The sequence below is a fragment of the Marmota monax genome, unplaced genomic scaffold, assembly GCF_021218885.2.
Source record: "Marmota monax isolate L192 unplaced genomic scaffold, Marmota_monax_Labrador192_F-V1.1 WCK01_AAM20220418_F8-fsc00004, whole genome shotgun sequence".
Classification (NCBI taxonomy): Eukaryota; Metazoa; Chordata; class Mammalia; order Rodentia; family Sciuridae; genus Marmota; species Marmota monax.
Window position 1 is genome coordinate 18,158,901 of NW_026692881.1, and position 20,817 is coordinate 18,179,717.

At 45.9% G+C, this 20,817-nt stretch overlaps 1 protein-coding gene and 1 non-coding gene across 2 annotated transcripts; both read left to right on the forward strand.

Moving 5' to 3' along the window:
- The first annotated feature begins 1,371 nt into the window (after positions 1 to 1,371).
- Positions 1,372 to 4,073, forward strand: Hps6 (HPS6 biogenesis of lysosomal organelles complex 2 subunit 3). Its single transcript, XM_046450106.2, has one exon. The coding sequence runs from the start codon at positions 1,529 to 1,531 to the stop codon at positions 3,947 to 3,949; it is 2,421 nt and encodes an 806-aa protein (XP_046306062.1). The 5' UTR covers positions 1,372 to 1,528; the 3' UTR covers positions 3,950 to 4,073.
- A 1,760-nt stretch (positions 4,074 to 5,833) lies between these two features.
- Positions 5,834 to 5,940, forward strand: LOC124096599 (U6 spliceosomal RNA). Its single transcript, XR_006852904.1, has one exon. It is a non-coding gene; the product is annotated as a U6 spliceosomal RNA (small nuclear RNA).
- The last annotated feature ends 14,877 nt before the right edge of the window (positions 5,941 to 20,817 follow it).

A 20,817-nucleotide genomic window follows, 5' to 3' on the forward strand; every position in this document is an offset into this window, starting at 1 on the left:
GGGGAATGGAAGGAGGGTGCTAACGTTTAATGTGGTGGCACACACCTGTAATCGCAGTAACTCAGGAGGTTGAGGCAGGAGGATAGAGGATTCAAAACCAGCCTCAACAAAAGTGAGGTGCTAAGCAACACAGTGAGACCCTGTCTCTAAATAAAATACAAAGTAGGGCTGGGGACGTGGTTCAGTGGTCAAGTACCCCTGAATTCAATTCCTGGTACCAAAAAAAAAAAAAAAAAAGATAGTGCAATATAAAAAAAGGAAGAAACCCAGAGGTAAAAGATGTGCAGTGGAACCCACAGGAGAAACTTTCAATAAGGAGGTTGTCAAGCAGGGCACACTGGCACAAGCCTGTAGACCCAGCAACTGGGAAGGCTGAGACAGGAGGATTGTAAGTCCTAGGCCAGCCTGGGCAAGACTTTGTCTCAAAAGGTGGGTTTGGGAATGTAACTCAGTAGAGTGTTCCTGGGTTCAATCCCCAATACTGAAAAAAAATATATAAGAATTTAAAAATCTAAATTTGTGGGTGTTGCTGAAGAGATGACAAAAAGATTCTGCCTCTAAATATGTTGTTGTTGTTGTTGTTGTTTTCTTAGCAAATTCCTGGTTTTGGTTGATAGAGTAAAATGGCTTGGCACACTAACTCTGGAGCCAGAATGCCTGTGGCTGAAATCCCACCTCTACTGCTTAATACCTGTGTAATGTTTTGTTTTGTTTTGTTTTTTTGAGGGGGGGGGGGTGGGTAGCTAGGGATTGAACCCAGGGCCTTGTGTATATGAAACAAGCACTCTACCAACTAAGCTATATCCCCAGCCTAATACCTATATAATCTTAATCAAAGTTACTTTGAACTTGTGATCCTCCTTCCTTAGCCTCCTGAGCCGCTGAGGATTACAGGTGAGGTTGAAGTTTTTCTATTTTGTTCAAGGTCTACCACTCAAAGCCTGCCATAAATTAGGTGCTCAATAAAACTTTCAAAAATAAATGAGTAGTTGGGGATGTAGCTCAGTGATATAGAGTGCTTGCCCAGACTCGGTGAGGCTGTGGGCTCAATGCCTAGTACTGGGAAGAGAGAGAGAGAGAGAGAGAGAGAGAGAGAGAGAGAGAGAGAGAGAGAGAATATGAATGAATATAAATGAATAAACTGGACTCAAAGAGCGAAGCTTAGAAAAGAAAAGCCTTAGGAGATGGACGCTTTTAGGGGCTCAGTGGAGCCCAAATCAGGACTAGACTGAGCTACACTGCGGCTAGGGGAAGCTGGCCTGAGAAGTCAGAGGTTGAAACCTTTGGGAGCTGCGGAGGCTCCTCCCCCTGCGGGCGGGTCGCGCCAGCCGGGCGTGCACTAGAGCAAAGCCGAAGCTCCCCTAGCGGGGCGGGGTGGAGTCTACACTCAGGCCTGTCCTCGGCCCACCTCATCCACGCGGGACGGAAGTCTCAGTCCGGCTTTCGACTTCCCGGAGGACCGCGCACCGAGAGCCGGGCCTCGCTCCACCGGGTGGCGGGGCCTAACGTGCTACGGCGCGGCGGCAAGATGAAGCGTGCGGGGACTCTGCGCCTGCTCTTAGACCTTAGCAACTTCAGCGGCGCGGCCCGGCTCCGGGAGTTGCTAGCTGGGGACCCAGCTGTCCGAGTCCGCTGCAGCCCAGACGGCCGCCACCTGCTGCTGCTGCGACCCCCGGGGGCGCCAGCCCCGCAACTGCTGGTCGCCGTACGTGGATCTGGCGCGGAACTGGAGCGGGCCTGGCCCGAGGACCACCCTTCACCGCTAGACGCCTTCTTCCTGCCTTGGCCAGCGCGACCGGCGCTGGTCCTAGTGTGGGAAAGTGGCATAACCGAGGTGTGGGGAGCGGGGATGGAGCTTGGCTGGCGACTGCTGCAGAGCACCGAGCTCTGTCCAGGCGGTGAGGCCCGCGTGGTGGCCGTAGCGGCTGTCCGAGGCCGCCTGGTGTGGTGCGAGGAGCTTCAGTCTGGCACTGAGGACCCCATAGAGCGGCCTGTAGCCGCTTTCAACTATCGCGTGTGCTTCAGGACCCTGGAGCCCAGCGGGGAGGCAGGCACAAACCTGGGCCGCACTCGCGTCCTGCTGCACCACTGCCCTCCTTTTGGCCTGCTGGCCTCCCGCAAGGATCTCTTCCTAGTGCCCACTGCCACCACCTGGTCTGGTGTAGCCCACATTCTGCTCATCTGGAGCCCAAGCAAGGGCAAAGTGATAGTGTCTGCCCCATGCCTTGGCCTCTCTCACAGTAAAATCCTGAATCCCAGACAAGGGGACACCTGGGACTTCAGGACCCTGCTCCGAGGCCTTCCTGGGTTGCTGTCCCCCAGAAAGCCATTGGCTGTACATTCCTGGGCCCCAGCTCCTCAAGGCCTTCTGTTGCTTGATTTCAGGGGCACTGTGAGGTTAGTGCAGTCCCACGGTGGTACTCGTGCTGTGGGCACCTTGCAGGAGGCACCTGCAGGCCCCGAGGGGTCTGCAGCCCTGGGAATATTCCATGGCACTCTGGCCTGTGTGCTGGGCAACACATTGGAATTGCTGGACATGGGCAGTGGGCAGCTGCTGGAAAGGAAGGTTCTAAGTACAGACAGAGTATATTTGCTGGAACCTCCAGCCCCTGGCGTGAAGGATGAGGAAGAGATGGATATTGGAGGAGGTCTTCGCATGCTTTCAGCCTTGGGTCTGTTTTGTGTAGGTTGGGAAGCCCCCCAGGGCCTTGAGCTGCCTTCAGCCAAGGACCTGGTATTTGAGGAGGCCTGTATATACTACCAGCGTCGGAGCCTACGGGGTGCCCAGCTCACCCCAGAGGAACTGAGACACGACAGTACCTTCCGAGCACCTCAAGCCTTGGCCTCCATCCTCCAAGGCCACCTGCCACCATCTACACTGTTGACTACACTGAGGGCCGAGCTTAGGGATTACAGGGGTTTAGAGCAGCTCAAGACCCAGCTGGTGGCTGGGGATGATGAGGAGGCTGGCTGGACTGAGTTGGCAGAGCACGAAGTAGCACGCCTGCTGAGGACTGAGTTAACAGGAGACCAGCTGGTCCAGCTCAACACCATTTTCCAAGCCCTTCCTACAGCAGCCTGGGGTGCCACTCTTCGGGCCCTGCAGCTCCAGCCAGATGGAAATGGCAGGCTGAGGTCCCAAGCTCTCCCTGATGTGTGGAAGAAGGTGCTAGGGGATACAACAGCTGGAAAGGAAACACCCAATGGAATACTGCCCCCATTTGAACTCCTTTGCCAATGCCTTTGCCAGCTGGAGCCACGATGGCTACCCCCATTTGTGGAACTGGCACAGCAGCAGGGTGGGCCAGGGTGGGGGGCTGGAGGCCCTGGGCTGCCTTTGTATCGCCGAGCCCTGGCAGTGATAGGTGAGGAGGGGAACAGGCCTGAGACATTGGAGCTGGAGCTGCTTTTGGGCAGTGGGCGGCCCAAAGCTGTGCTGCAAGCTGTGAGTCAGCTGGTGCAAAAGGAGCAATGGGAGCGGGCTCTGGAGGCTGGCCTGGCCCTTGGCCCCTCCAGCCCCTTGCTTCGAAGTGAGATCTTCAAACTGCTTCTAGCCCAGTTTGCCCAGCACCGCCAGCTCGATGCTCACCTCCCCCTCCTTTGCCGCCTGTGCCCACCAGAACTAGCTCCAGATGAGCTCCTACTTCTACTGCAGACACATCTCCCAGATGAAGTGGGACCTCCTACCCCATTTCCTGAGCCTGGGTCAGAACCCCCTCTCACAGTGGGTTTGCTCAAAGCCCTGCTGGAGCAGACTGGAGCTCAAGGACGGCCCTCAGGCCCAGTTCTAAGCCTTTATGAGGATATCCTATGGGACCCAGGCACTCCACCCCCGACCCCACCTCGGGGACCTATGTCTACCCTTCAGGTATCAGATCACCCAGGACTGGAAGTGTGGGTACCATCTGGACAGGGCCTCTGTGTGACTGACATGGGAAATCATTTGTAGGACACGGTGATCAGGGTAGGGTACCTAGGAGTTAGAGGGGGCCAGGGTAGGACCTGTGTGTGCGATATTCTTCTGTCTTCTGGAGAAATTTTTAAAATATATATATATATAAATATCCAATTTATACATAGTTTGTGTTTTTTGAATAGCTGAGAGTCTCAGAGGATTGTGGGTTACAGAGGGAGCAGATGAATCTGGATCTCTTGACTGAAGCAGCTACTTTCAATTGTGAAGATAATTGACATTATGAGTATTTTTTATGTGCCAGGTACTCTGCTGGTCTTTACATAATCCCTCTTCCTCGATAGAAAAGTACTGATATTATCCCTATTTTCCAGGTGAAGAAATAGAATCTAGAAAGACTGAATGACTTGACCAAGCAAGTCAACTAGAAAATAGCAGCTGTCACATTTGACTTGCCTCACTGTATGGCCCAGTACCTCTGGCCTCTTTGGGCTTGAATCTGCTCCTCATCCCTGAATCAATACTAGCCCATGGTAGACAGTGGACTCTGCGGAGCTACACCTCTTTTCCCTGGGACTCTTCCAAGTAAGAACTGTGATGGGCCCTAAGCCCACGCTTGTTTCCCCCAGGATTCCATGAGCAGCCCCTGATTTTAAGGAAAATATGATACAGTCAGAGAGCTACCTCAGAGCCCTCTGACTCAATAATGAGTCACTGGGAGCACAGCTACTTGGAGGGCCCCACATTTTCACTGACTCCTTAAACCAAGAAATAAGAGCATCTGCAGCACAGATTTCTACTTGTCTGGACTAGATGTCCAAAGACTTCTTGACCCTATGTCCATTTCTACCCGTGACCCCTCTGCCTAGTTCTGGATTAGGGTAGGCCCTGGATGCTGCCACTCAACATCATCCTAGGCCCCTGGCAGGGACTAGGGTAACAACTACCACTTAGCTTTGTCCTCAGCTAGGACCTACAGTTTAGATTCTGCTCTGCCTCATTCTGGGCTTAACAGTAGATTCAAGTTCATATGGGTCTGTGGATGGTTTTTTAGATTGTCAGGGGGAGAGGAGTAGCCCTACAGTCTTGCCCATGATTATTGTTATTTCCCCAGCCTTGCGGAGGTCCCAAGGTGGCTCATCTGTATGGCCAAATCTGAGATGGCTTCTTAGCCTCACTGAAGTCCTAGGATGACAATTTGGTCTTATCCAAGGCTTGAATGGCTCTTGTCCTGGGACTCAAGCTAGCCTGTCTACCAACACCTGTAGTTCAGCTATTAGCCTTAAAGCTGCTGCTTCTCCCTCAGCTGTCACCTAGCCCCTTCCTAGTATGGGAGGGGTTCCTCCTCTTCTTGGTCTTGAAGCTGGGAAGTTGAAGGTGACACAAGGCTGGAAGCTGTTTTCCTGTTCATGATCCTACTGAAATATGTTTGCTTCTCAGCCTGAGATTTGTCTTGGGCCTCCTGCTGTGCCAGGAGGAGAAAGAATTATACTCAGTGGGCCCCTGGGGGCATAGGGAAAGGGCCAAGCTTTTCTTTGAGGAAATTCCTCTGAGTCACCCATTAGCAAGGCCTCAGCATGGACACTGCCCAACCTGGCAGCTCAGAGGGGAACTGGTGGCCTTAAATGGCTGGTAGCTTTTATTCTACCTTTACAGGCTGATATTGGATTATGCTGGTCCTTGCTCATCCTCCACCTCCAGTGTGGAGGATGCCAATGATCCCAAACCATACCTTGGGACTTTGTAGAACTCTAGGGTTGCAAATATGGTCTGAATGGGTTTGGGTGGAGCATGTGAGAGGGCCATCAAAGTGATGATTCATTGTGGTCTTCCTGAGTGAAAGTCTGAATAGGTAGATAGAGATCCCAAGTCTGAGGTCTTTGGTTGAAGGGTGGATCCCAGGACAAGATGTTGGGACTTGTGCTCACTTCAGCAGCACATATACTAAAACTGGAACAATACAGAGAAGATTAGCATGGCGTCTATGCGGGGATGACACACAGATTCATGAAGCATTCCATATTTTTAGTTCATTTATTTTGACTGTGATTTATTTGGAGTGGAGGCCCCTGTTTTTTAAGAAAACATGTGGCTCAAGCGGTAGCACGCTCGTCTGGCATGCATGCGGCCCGGGTTCGATCTTCAGCACCACATACAAACAAAGATGTTGTGTCTGCTGAAAACTAAAAAATAAACATTAAAATTCTCTCTCTCTCTCTCTCTCTCTCTCTCTCTCTCTCTGTCTGTCTGAAAGAAAGAGGGAGAGAAAGAAAGAAAGAAAGAAAGAAAACATGTCAGGTAGGTTGCCTAAAAATAAAGTGGATTAAAAAAAAAAAAGATGTTGGAGCCTATGAAATGCAAAATCTAGGAACTGAGGTCCTTGACCTTGGGTACCTGAGAAAAGGGTGGCATTCTGGGGCTACAACTTTTGAGTGGTCCCATTGGCTTAAGGAGGCTAAGTCAGAAGGATCATGAATTTAAAGACAACCTCAGCAACTTAGCGAGACCCTAAGCAACTCAATGAGACCCTCTCTCTAAATAAAATACAAAAAAAAAACACTGGGGATGTGGCTCAGTGATTAAGTGCCCTTGAGTTCAATCCCCAGAACAACAACAAAAAAAAATTTTTTTAGTAGTGGGCAAGACTTCAGATCCAAGGTCCCTGTACAAAAGAAAGTAGGTTCACATGGAGAACCTCATGGAGCTCAGAGGTGAGGTACAACTGAGAATGCTTTCCTGCCCTCAGGCCTGCTGCCTACAGTCCTCCCTGTCACCTACCCAGGAAACTCATAGACTCTTTTCCCTTCTCTACCATCCTACAAGGGTCAGAGGTCAGAGCCCCACCCCTTCTTCCACCTGTGGCCTGAAAAAAAAGTAACAAGGACAACTCCTGCTCTCCTCCCAAACCCCAACCCATCCTTCTGCCTAAATGTCACTGAGAATTTTAGTAGCTTTCTAATTGATATTTCTATATCCTCAAGTCTAACCTTGATTACCCAGTGTTTTAGTCAGTTTTTTACTGCTGCTTAGAGTCATAGGACCTGACAAGAACAATTAGAGGAGGAAAAGTTTATTTGGGGGCTCACAGTTTCAGAAGTCTCAGTTCAGAGATGGCCAACTCCATTCCTAAGGGCTAAAAGTGAGGCTGAACATCATGGTAGAAGAGTGTGGTGAAGAAATGCAGCTCAAGACATCACACCAAGCAACAGAGAGAGAGAGAGATCTCCAGGACAAAATATAAACCCCAAGGGCACACCCCCAATGGACTCCCCTCCTCCAGCCACACCCTACCTGCCACTCAGTTAATCCCTATTAGGAGATTAATTTACTGATTACATTAAGGCTCTCATAACTGAATCATTTCACCTCTAAACTGTCTTGCATTGTCTCACATGTGAGATTTGGGAGACACTTAAACTCTAACACCCAGAGTATTTAAACAGCAAATAGGACTAAGATCAGAATCTACTTCAGTATTCAAATTAGAGGGCAAACTCCTACAAGGGTATTCCTTCCTTTGTGTCTAGTCCTGCCTTTCTTTCCAGTCTTCTTTCCAGCCTTTCTTCTTTGATATTGAGATCATCTAGTTATTTGTTTGTCTTCCTAATTAGCATTCAAGTTCCTTGAGGGCCAAGAACATGGTTATTTGTATTTTTGTAACCTCAACCTGTATCACAAGGCCAAGTTTATTATAGGTTCAGTTAATGTGGATCTGACTGATTCCTACCGCCTGGGTGAGAAAAAGGGAATAGGCTCTGGGCTTTATAGATTTTTAGGATTTCCTCCCTTTTAACCATAGATAGACTGATTGTTTGGTTGATCTAAACCTGAAACTGATAGAAGGTAGATGGATCTGAAAAAAGAAACAGGTCAGACAGGCGGGATGGCGGATGCCTATAATCCCAGGACCTCAGGAGGCTGGGGCAGGAGGATGGCAGTTTCAAAGCCAGCCTCTGCAAAAGCAAAGTGCTAAGCAACTCAATGAGACCCTGTCTCTAAATAAAATACAAAATAGGACTGGGGATGTGGCTTAGTGGTTGAGTGCCTAACTTCAATCCCCAGTACCAAAAAAAAAAAAAAAAGAGAGAGAGAGAGAAAGAAAGAAAGAAAGAAGCCACCTAGAGCAGTGGTGGGGGCAGAAAAGCCACTGAGTCAGGACCATTCTTAGGAGTTGGGGTAGAAGAAAGGAACGTAACTGGTACTACCCAGGGACCCACATCCCCAAACTAGGAGAGAAAAAGGAATGGGAAAGCCTGAATGAACAGAGATCCAGGGAAAGAATGGGCATCAGAGGGAACCTATCCTTAGGAAGTGTTCCACATTATACAGTTGCACAAGAGTTTGGTTCACACTGACCTGTGATAAGGAAAAAAGAGGAACAGTTAGGCATGGAGGCAGCTCTAGATTCCCAACTCCATAGGGAGCCACCTCACACTGGAATGCTTGTCACGCTTACTTCATCAGGGTGGGAGTGAGTGTAGTGGTGTTGGAAGGCCTCAAAAATCCTCAGAGTGGCTCCATGATTGTCCAGGGCCATCTCAGCCTCTTCTTAGGCACAGGCTCCCCCTGGTGTTCACTCTTGACACTGCCAGCTCATTAAACATGCAATTACTACCCTTCTCAAGCAAGGACAGAGGAAGTCTCTAGAGGTAGTAAGTAAATCAAGGTTCTCTGAGGACACAGAAAAGTCAGAAGAGAGTTCAGGAAGCACAACCATGAAAAGGGGAAGGGATCCAGATCTTGCACTAAGAAAGTGTCATCTAGAAGAAAAGAAACCTGAGCTGCCTGGATTCTTTTCTCCAAAATTGAAAGTGGGGAGGAAGTCAAGGACACAGAAGTTTCCTGGGAGGGCACAATGCAGCCACATTTTCTATGAATTTTAAATACAAGAATGTCAAGACTTATTCAAAAATCAATAAAGTCTTATATTATGCACAAAATATGAAATGAAGGTGAATCTCCCTTGAATAAGGGAGGGCTAGGGAGGGAGCTTAATGGCAGAGCCCTTGCATAGATAGCATTCCTGAAGACCTAGATTTGACCTCCAGCATCACAATAATTTTTTTTTTTAGAATCACAACTCCGAGGCTAGTGGGCTATTTGAACTATAAGCTGCATTATTATTGTGTGAGACCACAACTTAGCTGGTAAACAAAAATTAAGGTGGGAAAAGAGGCTGAACCAAGCCATAAGGTAAGGGCTGAGGGAACAGAATCACTCACCAGTTATAAAGAAAAACTTAACATTGTTTCTCCCCTAATTCCCCAAGGGAGGGCTTAGGCCTGGTCCTGGCTCCAGAGGTCTCTACACAGGACACAAGCAAGAACAAAGGCAAGGAGAGTTGGAATCAGAGATGCCTAGGATGGAACTGGACCAGGAACAGAGAAGGAGAGGAGATAAATTGGAATGGGGACAAGGGTCTGGGAGGGAAAGGCAAGAAAACGTGTTTGCTCTGAGGAGCAGAGGAGGCTCTCAGTGTAAATGTTGGGAGAAAGGAGCAAAAAGGGTGTCGCCCTGAGATCTCTCACCAGAATTATAGCCAATATATAGAGCCCATAGACCAGCTGGATTAGCTCACATCTCCCAGAAGTTTCTATTTTTCTAGGAAATAGAAGACAAGGGAAGGAGGGGTTTTTTTTGTTTGTTGTTTTGGTACTGGGGATTGAACTCAGGGGCACTCAACCACTGAGCCACATCCCCAGCCCTATTTTGTATTTTATTTAGAGACAGGGTCTCACTGAGTTGCTAAGCGCCTTGCCATTGCTGAGGCTGGTTTTGAACTTGGGACCCTCCTGTCTCAGCCTCCTGGGTTGCTGGGATTACAGGCGTGGGCCACCACGCCCAGCAAGGGAAGGAATTATGAGAAGCTAAGGAAGCAGGAGTGAGATGGTGGCCTCCACTGTGAATGAGGACAGTCCACCTCATTCTGGGCCTCCCTGAGCCTCTGGGACCTTCTAGAGGTTCTGGTGCTGCAGACTCTTCAGGTCTTTAAGTTGTCAATGGACCTTTATTTTATTTATGTATATGTGGTGCTGAGAATCGAACCCAGTGCTTCACACATGTCAGGCAAGCACTCTACCACTGAAGCACAATCCCAGCCCTCTTCAGGTCTTATATTGGTTTTAGTTTCCTGGGATTTAGCAATCATCCAAATTCCAAGGTGATATGCAGTCCTTTTAATTTCTATTATTTTTGTTTAATTCTGGAGAAAAGTGGGAAGAGCTAAGCATTTCCCTCACCCTTAACATCCCCAGGCAGGTTCTAAGAATAACCAGGAGCCTCAGATTTGCAGGGCAGGTCTTCTCCAGAAGAGGTGAGCAGAGCCTTGATGTTGAGGGATGAATAGGGTTCTAGAAGTCACAGTGGGGAGAAAGAAGGGAAGACTGAGGGCAAGAATTGAGGAGGAACTCAGAGATAAGCAGACTAGGCCCTGGGCCAAAGCTGGGGGCAGGATATCTTAGACCAGGATATCTAAGATAGTTGCCCAGAGGGAAAATTAGGTGACTGCTCATCAAAGACTAGATTGGCTCATTCTCAGAACTCTTTCAGAGATAATGGAGGGTCCATATGGGGTAGGAGATTTATCGGGAGTTTGGTAATTGGGGAGGGAGACGATCAGTAACCAGTTCCCTTCTCTACTACACTGGTCAGATCCTAGTGAGTTCTGTAGGAAGTAGTAAATGTTGGGAAAGGGAAAGACATTATCTATCCTTTGCTGTGTTTGAGGGAAGGGCTGCTTTGAAAGAGGAGATGAGAACAGTTCCAGTGTAGAGAGGTTTGAGGGGAAGTCAGAAAGAGCAAAGAAGACTGATTAGATTTCCTAAATATTTGTGGTGTCACCAATAAAGGAAATAAGTTGTTATAGAATGTACATCTTCCTAGTTGGTTCCAGGAGAAATTTAACCAGAGCTGAGAATGAATTCTTGACTCCACGTTTTTCACTTTTTCTTTCTTTCTTTCTTTTTTTGATACTGGGGATTGAACTCAGGGGTACTCAACCACTGAGCCACATCCCCAGCCCTATTTTGTATTTTATTGAGAGACAGAGTCTCACTGAGTAGCTTAGCACCTCCCTGTTGCTGGGGCTGGCTTTGAACTCATGATCCTCCTGCCTCAGCCTCTGAGAGAGCTGCTGGGATTACAGGCATGCACCACTAAGCCCTGAATGGTTCTCACTTTTGATAGCTTTGTCTATTATCAAATCCTGACCTTTTTATCTTTTTTTGGTACTGGGAATTGGACTCAACAGTGTTTTACCACTGAGCTACAGCCCCAGTCCTTTTATTTTTTTATTTTGAGACACGGTCTTTCTCAGTTGCTTAAGTACTTGCTACATTATTGAGACTGGCCTCAAACCTGCCATCCTCCTGCCTCAGCCTTCCAAGTCACTGGCATTACAGATGTGCACCACTGTGCCTGACTCAACTCCTTAATTTTCAGTAGTTAGATACTTAATACAAAGAAGGTGTATGTGCTTCACATGAGTGAACACCAGGAAGAGAAACTACAGTCAATCTGTCTTTCTCTGAGTAGTTTTTTTTTTTTTAACTAGATCCAAGGGGTCATGCAAGTGGGGACAGCTGAGAAAAAAAATTCAAGAAAACAAAAGAGAGGGCTAGAGATGTGGCTCAGCGGTAGAAAGTTTGCCTAAGCATGTGTGAGGCCCTGGGTTTGATCCCCAGCGCCGCTTCTCTGATCCCGTCCCACCCCTGAAAAAACAAGGAACAAGTCTCAGTCACAAGTCTTTCCTGCATCTCCCAGCTCTGTCCCCTACCTTCAATTCCTTGCCACCACTCTGTTAAGCCCCAGTCATCACTTTCCATTTCTCTTATCTGTCACTGGTCAGTGCCCAAAGTGATGGATTCTGAGTTTGCTTTCCCTAAGAATGCTATACCTGAGGCTTGGGTTGTGGCTCAGTTGTAGAGCACTTACCTAGCAAATGTGAGCCACTGGGTTTGATCCTCAGCACTACATAAAAATAAATAAATAAATAAAGGTTTTGTGTCCATCATTTTATATATATCTGTACCTGCCTGCGGCTGAGGAAATATACAGGTGAGAATAACCAGTTGGGTTACACAACTGTAATTCCAGTAACTCTGGAGACTGAGGCAGGAGGATCACAAGTTTCAGACCAGCCTCAGCAATTTAGCAAGGCCCTAAGCAACTTAGCATGACCCTGTCTCTAAATAAAATATAAAAAGGGCTGGGGAGTGGATCAGGGGTTAAACATCCATGTTGTTAAAATAAAAAAAAAAAAAAAGAAAGAAAGAAAAAGAAAACAAAAAAGGGCCAGGGTTGTAACTCAGATGTACATCACCCTTGGGTTCAATTCCCAAGATAGATAGATAGGTAAGTAGGTAGGTAGGTAGGTAGGTAGGTACATAGATAGATAGATATTTTAAAAGATTCCTTGAGGACCAGAATGGGAATCAAGGTCTTCTCCATCATAAAGGGGCTCTTTCTCTTCTCTTTCCTTCTCCTCTCCTTCCCCCTTTCCTCTCTCCTCCTTCTTCTTTTTCTTCTTTCAGTGCTGGGTATCAAACCCAGAGACAAATGGGGCTTCTTAAAGGAGGGCATGTTTCTCCTCTAGGACTCAGGGATTCTTCAACAATGGGGTGGATCTCCATCATCAAACTGGAAACTCTAGGCTGGGGATATAGTTCAGTGGTAGATTGTATACCATAGCATGTGTAAGGTCATGGATTTGATCCCCAGCACCACAATAAATAAATAAATAAATAGATAGATAGATAGATAATAATTTGAATCGCCTTATAGCCGATTGAGTTGTGACTTGCAAAAGACATGTCTACCCAGAACCTCAGAATGTGATCTTGTTTTGAATAAGGGTGATTGCAGGTATAATTAAGGTAAGGAATCTCTTCTTGAGAGAAGAGATCATCCTGGGCCAGGTGCAGTGGCCATACCTGTAATACCAGTGACTCTGGAGGCTGAGACAAGAGGATCTCAAGCTCAAAGCCAGTCTCTGCAACTTAGTGAGGCCCTAAGCAACTCAGCAAGATCCTGTCTTTAAATAAAATACAAAAAAGGGCTAGGGATGTTGCTCAGTGGTTAAGTGCCCCTGGGTTCAATCTCTAATAATCAATCAATCAATCAATCAATCATCCTGTGAGCCCTAAATTCAATAATGAGTATAAGGATACTGAAAAGGAGAAAACACATAGACATGGAAGGAGGTGGCCATGTGAGAACAGAGACAGATATTGGAGGGATAGGTCTACAATCCAAGCACCACCAAGGATTTTTTTTTTTAAAGTTTGCAGCTTATTTATTTATTTATTTATTTTTATGTGGTGTTGAGGATCGAACCCAGGGCCTCACGCATGCTAGACGAGCGCTCTACCACTGAGCCACAACCCCAGCCCCACCAAGGATTGTTGACAGTCAACAGAAGCTAGGAAAGAGTCATAGGATGGGTTCCCCTTTGGAGCCTCCAGAATAAGCCAAAACTGCTAACAACATTGGTTTTGGACTTCTGGTCTATGCAACTATGAGAGAACAAGCTTGGAGCTTATAGAAATTTGCCAGGTATGATAATGTACATCTCTTAACCTCAGCAACTCAGGAGGCAAAGGCAGGAGGACTGCAAATTCAAGGTCAGCCTGAGCAACTATAATAAGGTCCTAAGCAACTCAGTGAGACCCTGTCTCAAAATAAAAAATTAAAAACGACTAAGGCCAGGCATGGTAGTGTATCCCTGTAATCCCAGAAGCTTGGGAGGCTGAGGCAGGAAGATCACAAGTTGGAAACCATCTTTAGCAATGGCAATGTGCTAAGCAACTCAGTAAGATCCTGTCTCTAAATAAAATACAAAATAGGGCTGGGGATGTGGCTCAGTGGTTGAGTGCACTGAGTTCAACTTCTGGTACCCTACCCCCCGAAAAAAAAAAAAAAAAAACTAGGAATGTTGCTCAGTGGTAAAGCACTCCCAGTTCAACAATACCCCAGTAAGGGTGGAGGAATTTATTATGTCAGCTCTAGGAAACTAAGATACTACACAAGAGTAAGGAGGTCTCCCATACAGGAATGCAGTTCCCTGAGGATGAGTATACAATTTGCATAAAGGCTGTCCTTTCTGGGCTAGGCTCAGAACAGCAGTAATGTTGGAGGGTCTCAGGAGGTCCCTAACCAGGCTCACACTGAGGTTGAGCCTTGGGCCATGAACTTGAATTTGCTTGCAGAATTCCTTTGACTTTGCCCAGGGTGGTCTGGATGTTGCTGCCCAAAACCTAAAGTTCTTAGTTCAACTGATTCCTTTTCCTAGTGTGCTGAGGGGCAAAGAAGTCAATGCTCTGCAGAACTTTCTTCAAAGGCTTAATAGATACCAGAGGAGTCAGGAACAATAAACTGAGCCCAGACACTGACATTGACAATGGAAAGAGGACCTGGTTTTGGCTCCAGTCCAGGAAAGTACTGCTGTTTCAGGCCAAGTCCAGGCCACAGTCTGGGGACTCCTTGTATAATTTCTACTCTCCTCCCTTCCACAGACACACTAAAGAGCATTTTATACCTCATAGGACCTCCCTATCAGTTACTTCATTTGAACCTTTTACCCTCTGAAGCAGGGGCAGGGGTTATGTTGTTCATATTGCAAATAAGAAAACCCAGCTGCAGACAGGCAAGAAGGCTCCTTAGCTGGCAGATGAGAGTAGGTTTAGAAAGGAGACAGATCTGCAAGCTTTACGCTGCTCAATTTCCCTAGGGCCCTAGCGAATACCTCTTAGCTTCAGGATAGAACACCCAACTATGGCTGGACTACCATAGCTTCAGGATTTTAACTTTGAACTTTGGTGTGGGAGACAGATGTGTGATCAATGAACTGAGAGTAGTAAAACTTAAAAAAGTGAAGGAGGAAGCTTGTTGAACCACAACGCAAGAAAAGACCACCAACTCCAATTTTTTAAAATATTTTTTATTAGTTATTGATGAACCTTTAATTAATTTATTTATTTAATTTGCATGTGGTGCTGAGAATCTAACCCAGTGCCTCACACATGCTAGGCAAGCGTTCTACCACTGAGCTACAATCCTAGCCCCAGATTTTTTTTTTTCTTCATTATTGGGACAAATCATTGTCTCAGTGGTTGAGCACCAGGTTCAGAAGTCTTTTTGCTTGTAGGGTCCATGTTAAATGAAAAACACTTGACTATTTGCTCCCAATCTGCTGGGACAAGGTCCCAGCATGGGTTTTTGGTGCCCAGAAGGAAAACCTAGCTTTTGGAGAAGACAGGATGACAATGAACCACTAGAGAGCTCCATCTTCCCAGCCTTCCCAGTAGTCCAGGCTATTTCCACCTCACCGAGCAGGTTGGATTGGATTCTTCCAATGGGCTCCCATCCATAGACAGCATATACCAGGAGGAAGGGAACATCTGAAGGAAGGAGGTTTCTTGCAAGAAATGATCCTAGGGAGAAGGGACAGAGAAATGAGGTTGGACAGGCTGAGGTTTGTGTCTGGGACAGTGATGCCTGGAATCTACCACTCCCATGGGTGGAAACCCAAATGCTCTGGTAGGCTGAGTGAGTTGGAGATAGGGACCCAGAGAGAAATTCCTAGGGGTGGAGGGAGAGTTGAGTCTGCTCTGTGCCTTAAAGAAAGGATGAGGTGTATCAGTTGGTTGACGCAGGAAGATCTCAAGTTGAAGCCAGCCTCAGCTACTTAGCGAGGCCATAAGCAATTCTATCAAGCCTTTGAAGAAAGTTCTGCAGAGCATTGACTTCTTTGCCCCTCAGCACACTAGGAAAAGGAATCAGTTGAACTAAGAACTTTAGGTTTTGGGCAGCAACATCCAGATCACCCTGTCTCTAAATAAAATATTAAAAAAGGGTGGGGAAGTAGCTCAGTGGTAAAGTGCCCCTGGGTTCAATTCCAAGAAAGGGGGTGGGGGGAGAAAACAAAGGAGATTGTACATGTCATTTCTGAGAGTATAACCATTGTAGGAAATGGCCTCATGTATCTGATCATTGCTTATAAAACTGCTGATGTTCTAGCCCATGGAGAGGCAAGTGTCAGACTGCAGAGAGAGTCAGGAAAGAGGAATGGGGTAGGAGATAGGTAGATGTATGGAAGTTAGGAGGGGATGGATGGAGGTGAGAGGAGGAGGAGGTCACAAATAAGAGAGGAAAATGGAAGAGGGTTCAGGACCAGAGATGGAGGAGGCAGAGTATGGAAAAGTTCTGAGTTGAAAGGGGTCAGTTCTAGGAGAGCTGGGGCCAAAATGGTTCAAGTTGGAAAGAAATTACATAAACGTAGAGGGGACTCTATGTGCACGTATGATTGCACAAATGGTGTGACTGCATCATGTAAAAACAGAGAAATGAAAAGTTGTACTCCGTTTGTATATAATGAATCAAAATGCATTCTGCCAGAGTATATAACTAATTAGAACAAATAATTAGAAAAAAGAAATTAAAAAAAAAATAAGTAAATGTGGAGAGGGTCCCAGGTAAGGCTGAGCTCTTTCCCTGAGGAGACCATAGGTGGCTGCTGTCCTGAGGGGTCAGCTTTCAGAGAGAAGGAATGGGCATCAGGCAGGACAAGGGCAAGATATAAGAGGAGTATGGTCACAGCCATCAGAAAACAGGCAGGTAGTGCTGGGAAGTAGGCTAATGGAACTGAGACCCTGTAGAAGCTGCATGGGTGGCAGCAGAACAGGTTAGGGCTGGAGTAGCAGAACACCAGAGTTGAGATGAAGGCACGCACCCGGCATGTTATGTAGTCAGGGAATGTGGTAGTGTTTCAGGGAATGTGTCCCAGGTTTCAGCTAGACATTGGATAGTTTCTTACAGACTCATCTCCTGAGTGTGCAGGGGTGCAAGGGGAGGTGACAGGGGATGTTGCTAAAGGCCAGACTTGCAAACAGGGCTCCCCCTAATCTGTCTCACTATTCTCTCTCTCTCTCTCTCTGTCTCTGTCTCTCTCTCTCTCTCTCTGTCTCTCTCTCTCTCTCCCTTCTTCTCTCCCTTCGTCCCCTGTGTGTGTTAGTTACTAGGGATTGAATTCAGGGATGTTCTACCACTGAGCTACCTCCCTTATAACATGTGAAGGACAACCCTTTTTATTTTATTTATTTTGTTTTTAATTTTGAGATAGGGTCTTCTTAAGTTGCCCATGCTGACCTGGCACTTGTAATTCTCCTGCCTTAGCCTCATGAGTAGCTGGGATTACGGGTGTGTGCCACCACACCCAGGGTTCATTCTCATTTTTCTTTTTAAGGTGCTCGGCAATTCTAGGTCCAGATGCAGAAGGCAGAATGAACGAATTAGGCAGCATCTATTGGCAAAGGGGACATCCCCTTCTTTGCCCTGCCTCACATCAGCAGAAAACATCCTGATTCACTGACATGGAACCGGAGGGCTCTTATAGAGTACTTCAGGGCCTCTGCTTTGCTGTTAACCTGGCTTACTTAATTTGAAATTTTTTACAAGTTAGTTTATAATCCTACCCCCATTCCCCTCTCCAATCCTCCTACACAATCCATTTTAAGGTCCCTCCATTCCTACTCCTGTGGACTTTGGATCATCCCATGGGTTACCTTCTGGTAGTGAGCTAAGTGAGGGAGGTTAGGTGAAGGAACTATTTTTGGTCTGACAGGTGGCTAGGGACAGAGAAGTACTAGCTTCTGATCTCCAAGTGCTGCTGGTCACATCAAAAGTTAATTTTTATTGAAAGTTTATGCCACACCAGGCACCTTCTAAACTCTACATATCAATTCATCCTCCTAACAACACTAAAAGACAAATGCTATTATTATCCCCTGTTGTTAATGCCATTATTAGAAATGGGGAAACAAGCTCAAAGAGGATAAATAATTTGCTCAGGGTTAACAATCTCTAAGTGGTTGGGCCAGGATTCAAAACACAGATGAATATTGCAGGAGTCTATGCTCTGAACCACTATGCTGTGATTCCTCCAGGGATCCCTACTGAGGTTCTCCCAGTGTCCTCCCAGTTTCTCCAAAGGAATCAATGCTCTCCAAATGTGAGCATTGCCTCCACCCTGCCCATTCACTCACCACCCATAATTCTGTAAGCAACCATTTTGAACCTATTCTTCCCTTCCAGGTTCTACCATGAATGCCCTAATTCACACCTTTGTTACTGCCCACCAGGATTCTTTCTCTTTTATAGTTAGTATTCGTTGTTATAAAGGTAGCTTGAGCACAGTAGAGGAAATCTGAAAAATAATGAGAAAAAAAAATCTACCTAGGATCCAATAATTCTTATTTATTTATTTATGTGCTGGGGAAGGAGAATTCAATCAGCTTATTGCAAACATTGTCCAACATTGTTCTTTCTTCCTGCCTATTTTTTTCTATGCATAGATTCTTTAATATAATTGCAGTAATTTTGCATGATACTTTTTCTTTTCTTTTTTTTCCTCCAAGTTTCTATGTTTTGTTTGTTATTATTTTATTGTTTGTTATCATTATTTAAACTTTGGGTTTTCTTTTCCCAGAAGAAAAAAGGCAGAGTGGAAGACAGAGAGGTTTAATCCTATGGAAAGTTTCTGGGACTCACTTGCTCTATTCTGTTCCTTGAGGATCCTTTAGAGCCCTCCACTGGGGGACTGACTGACAGATGTGTCCTACTGCAGATTGGACAGACATCCAGGAGAAAAACGTTCCAATTCCCCAACCCTGTCACATATCATGTTGTGCCGCCGTTGTTTGGAGAAGGAAGGACAGCCCTTTGTCCCTTGTGTCCTGGGCTTTCAATAGATCAAAGCGAGGGGGCTGTTCTGCTACCTTTGAAACCCTCACCCAGAAGCAGGTACTCTATGAATGGTTTAGCGCCAGGTTCCCCACAAACTTGAGTTGCGTGATCAGCGAGAGGATGGCCCCTTTTTCTGCTGCACCGGACCAAGGGCTCTCCTTGCCCAATTCAGTCCCAGCTGCCAGCTGACTGTCGCTACGCGCAGACGTGAGGCTGCCAGCGGGCACAGGACCAGCTCCCCAGGGCCAATCAAGACTCTTGCATGATCTTTTTCTCCTATTTTTTCAGTAAACATTTATCATAAGTTTTTTGTTTTGTTTTGTTTTCCATATTCTCTTTTTTTCTTCTTTTGTGGTACTGGGTATTGAACCCCAAGGACGTTTTACCACTGAGCTATATCCTCAGGTGTTTTCTTTTCTTTTTTTTAATCTTGAGACAAGGTCTCCCTAAGTTGCTGATGCAGGGACCCTCCTGCCTCAGCCTCAGGAGTCACTGGGATTACACATGTGCCACTGCACTCTGCTCCATATGCGTTTTTTTTTTTTCCTTTTTTTTTTTTTGGTATTGGGGATTGAACTCAGGGGCACTTGACCACTGAGCCACATCCCAACTCTACTTTGTATTTTATTTAGAGACAGTGTCTCACTGAGTTGCTTAGCGCCTTGCCTGTCTCAGCTTCCTGAGAGACTGGGATTACAAGTGTGTTCCATATGCTTTTAACCTCTTGGTAAACATCATTTTGATGGCTATATAACATTCCATCTTTAGGATTTCCTATAGTTTACCAAACCATTCCCCTATCCATCTCTTTGTGGAGTTTCCAAATTCTCTATAAATAATGCTTATAATATGTAATTAGATAAGTAATGCTGTGATTCCCAGAAATGGAATCACTGGGTCAAAAATTGTATGCATTAATATGAGTTTTTCTGAGAGAAAAACTAAACTATTCATTTAGTTTATTCAAAATGTATGAGATTCCAATCTCTTTGCATCCTTCCCCGCATTGGGAAGTATAATTGAAAATTTGCCTGTTTAGTATGATTCTACTTATATTCTCTAAAAACAAGTAAAACTGCTGGCACACCTATAATCTCAACTACTTTGGAAGCTGGGGCATGAGAGTCACAAATTTGAGGCCAGTCTTGGCAATTTAGCAATATCCTGTCTCAAAATAAATAAATAAATAAATAAAATGAAAGGGTCTAGGAATATAGCTCAATGGTAAAGGGATCCTAGGTTTGATCTCCAGTACTGAAAAACAAAAACAAAGAATCCACCAGGCAAAATCAATCATGGGAAGGACACAGTGGTACATGCTTGTAATCCCAGCACCTGGGAGGCTGATGCAGAAAAATTGCAAGTCTGAGGCCAGCCTCAACAATTTAGTGAGGCCCTAAGCAACTTAGACCCTGTCATAAAAAGAAAAAATTATGGGGATGTGGCTCAGCTGTAAAGCAACTCTGGGTTCAATTCCCAGTACAAACAAACAAAAAACCCTAAACCAATCATGGTATTAAAAAGTGATTGCCCTTGGAGGGGAAAAGTGGTGGGGAAGGGTCATGAGAAGAATTTCTGGGATATTGAGACTGTTCTGCTTTTTGATCTATCTTGGTGCTGGTTTCAGAGTATGTTCAGTGTCAGAAAAATTGTCAAGTAACACATTTATTTAGTTGTTTTTTTTTTCCCCCAGTACTTGGAATCAAACCCAGGGGCACTTTACCACTGAGTATATCCCCACCCCTTTTTATTTTTTGAGACAGGATATTGCTAGTTGCTGAGGCTGGCCTCGAACTTGTGATACTCCTGTCTCAGCCTCTAGAGCCGCTGGGATTACAGGCATGCTGTGTAGTACCCAGCAAATTATACATTTATGACATATGTGTACTTTTTGTAAAAAGTTTACTAAATACACCAAAAGCACAAGCAACAAAAGAAAAAATAGGGAAATTTAGATCTCACCAAAATTAAAAACATTTATGTTTAAAAGGACCCCATGCAGAGTTAGGCACCATAGCCAGGTATGGTAGCACCCACATGTGATTCCAGCAACTCAGGAGGCTAAGGCAGGAGGATCACAAGTTTAAGGATAGCCTCATCAATTTAACGAGACCCTGTATCAAAATTTTAAAAAAATAAATAAAAAAGGGCTGGAGACGTAGCTC

Excerpts from the sequence above, each read along its gene's own strand:
- Hps6 (XM_046450106.2), top strand. The coding sequence starts at position 1,529 with ATGAAGCGTGCGGGGACTCTGCGCCTGCTCTTAGACCTTAGCAACTTC.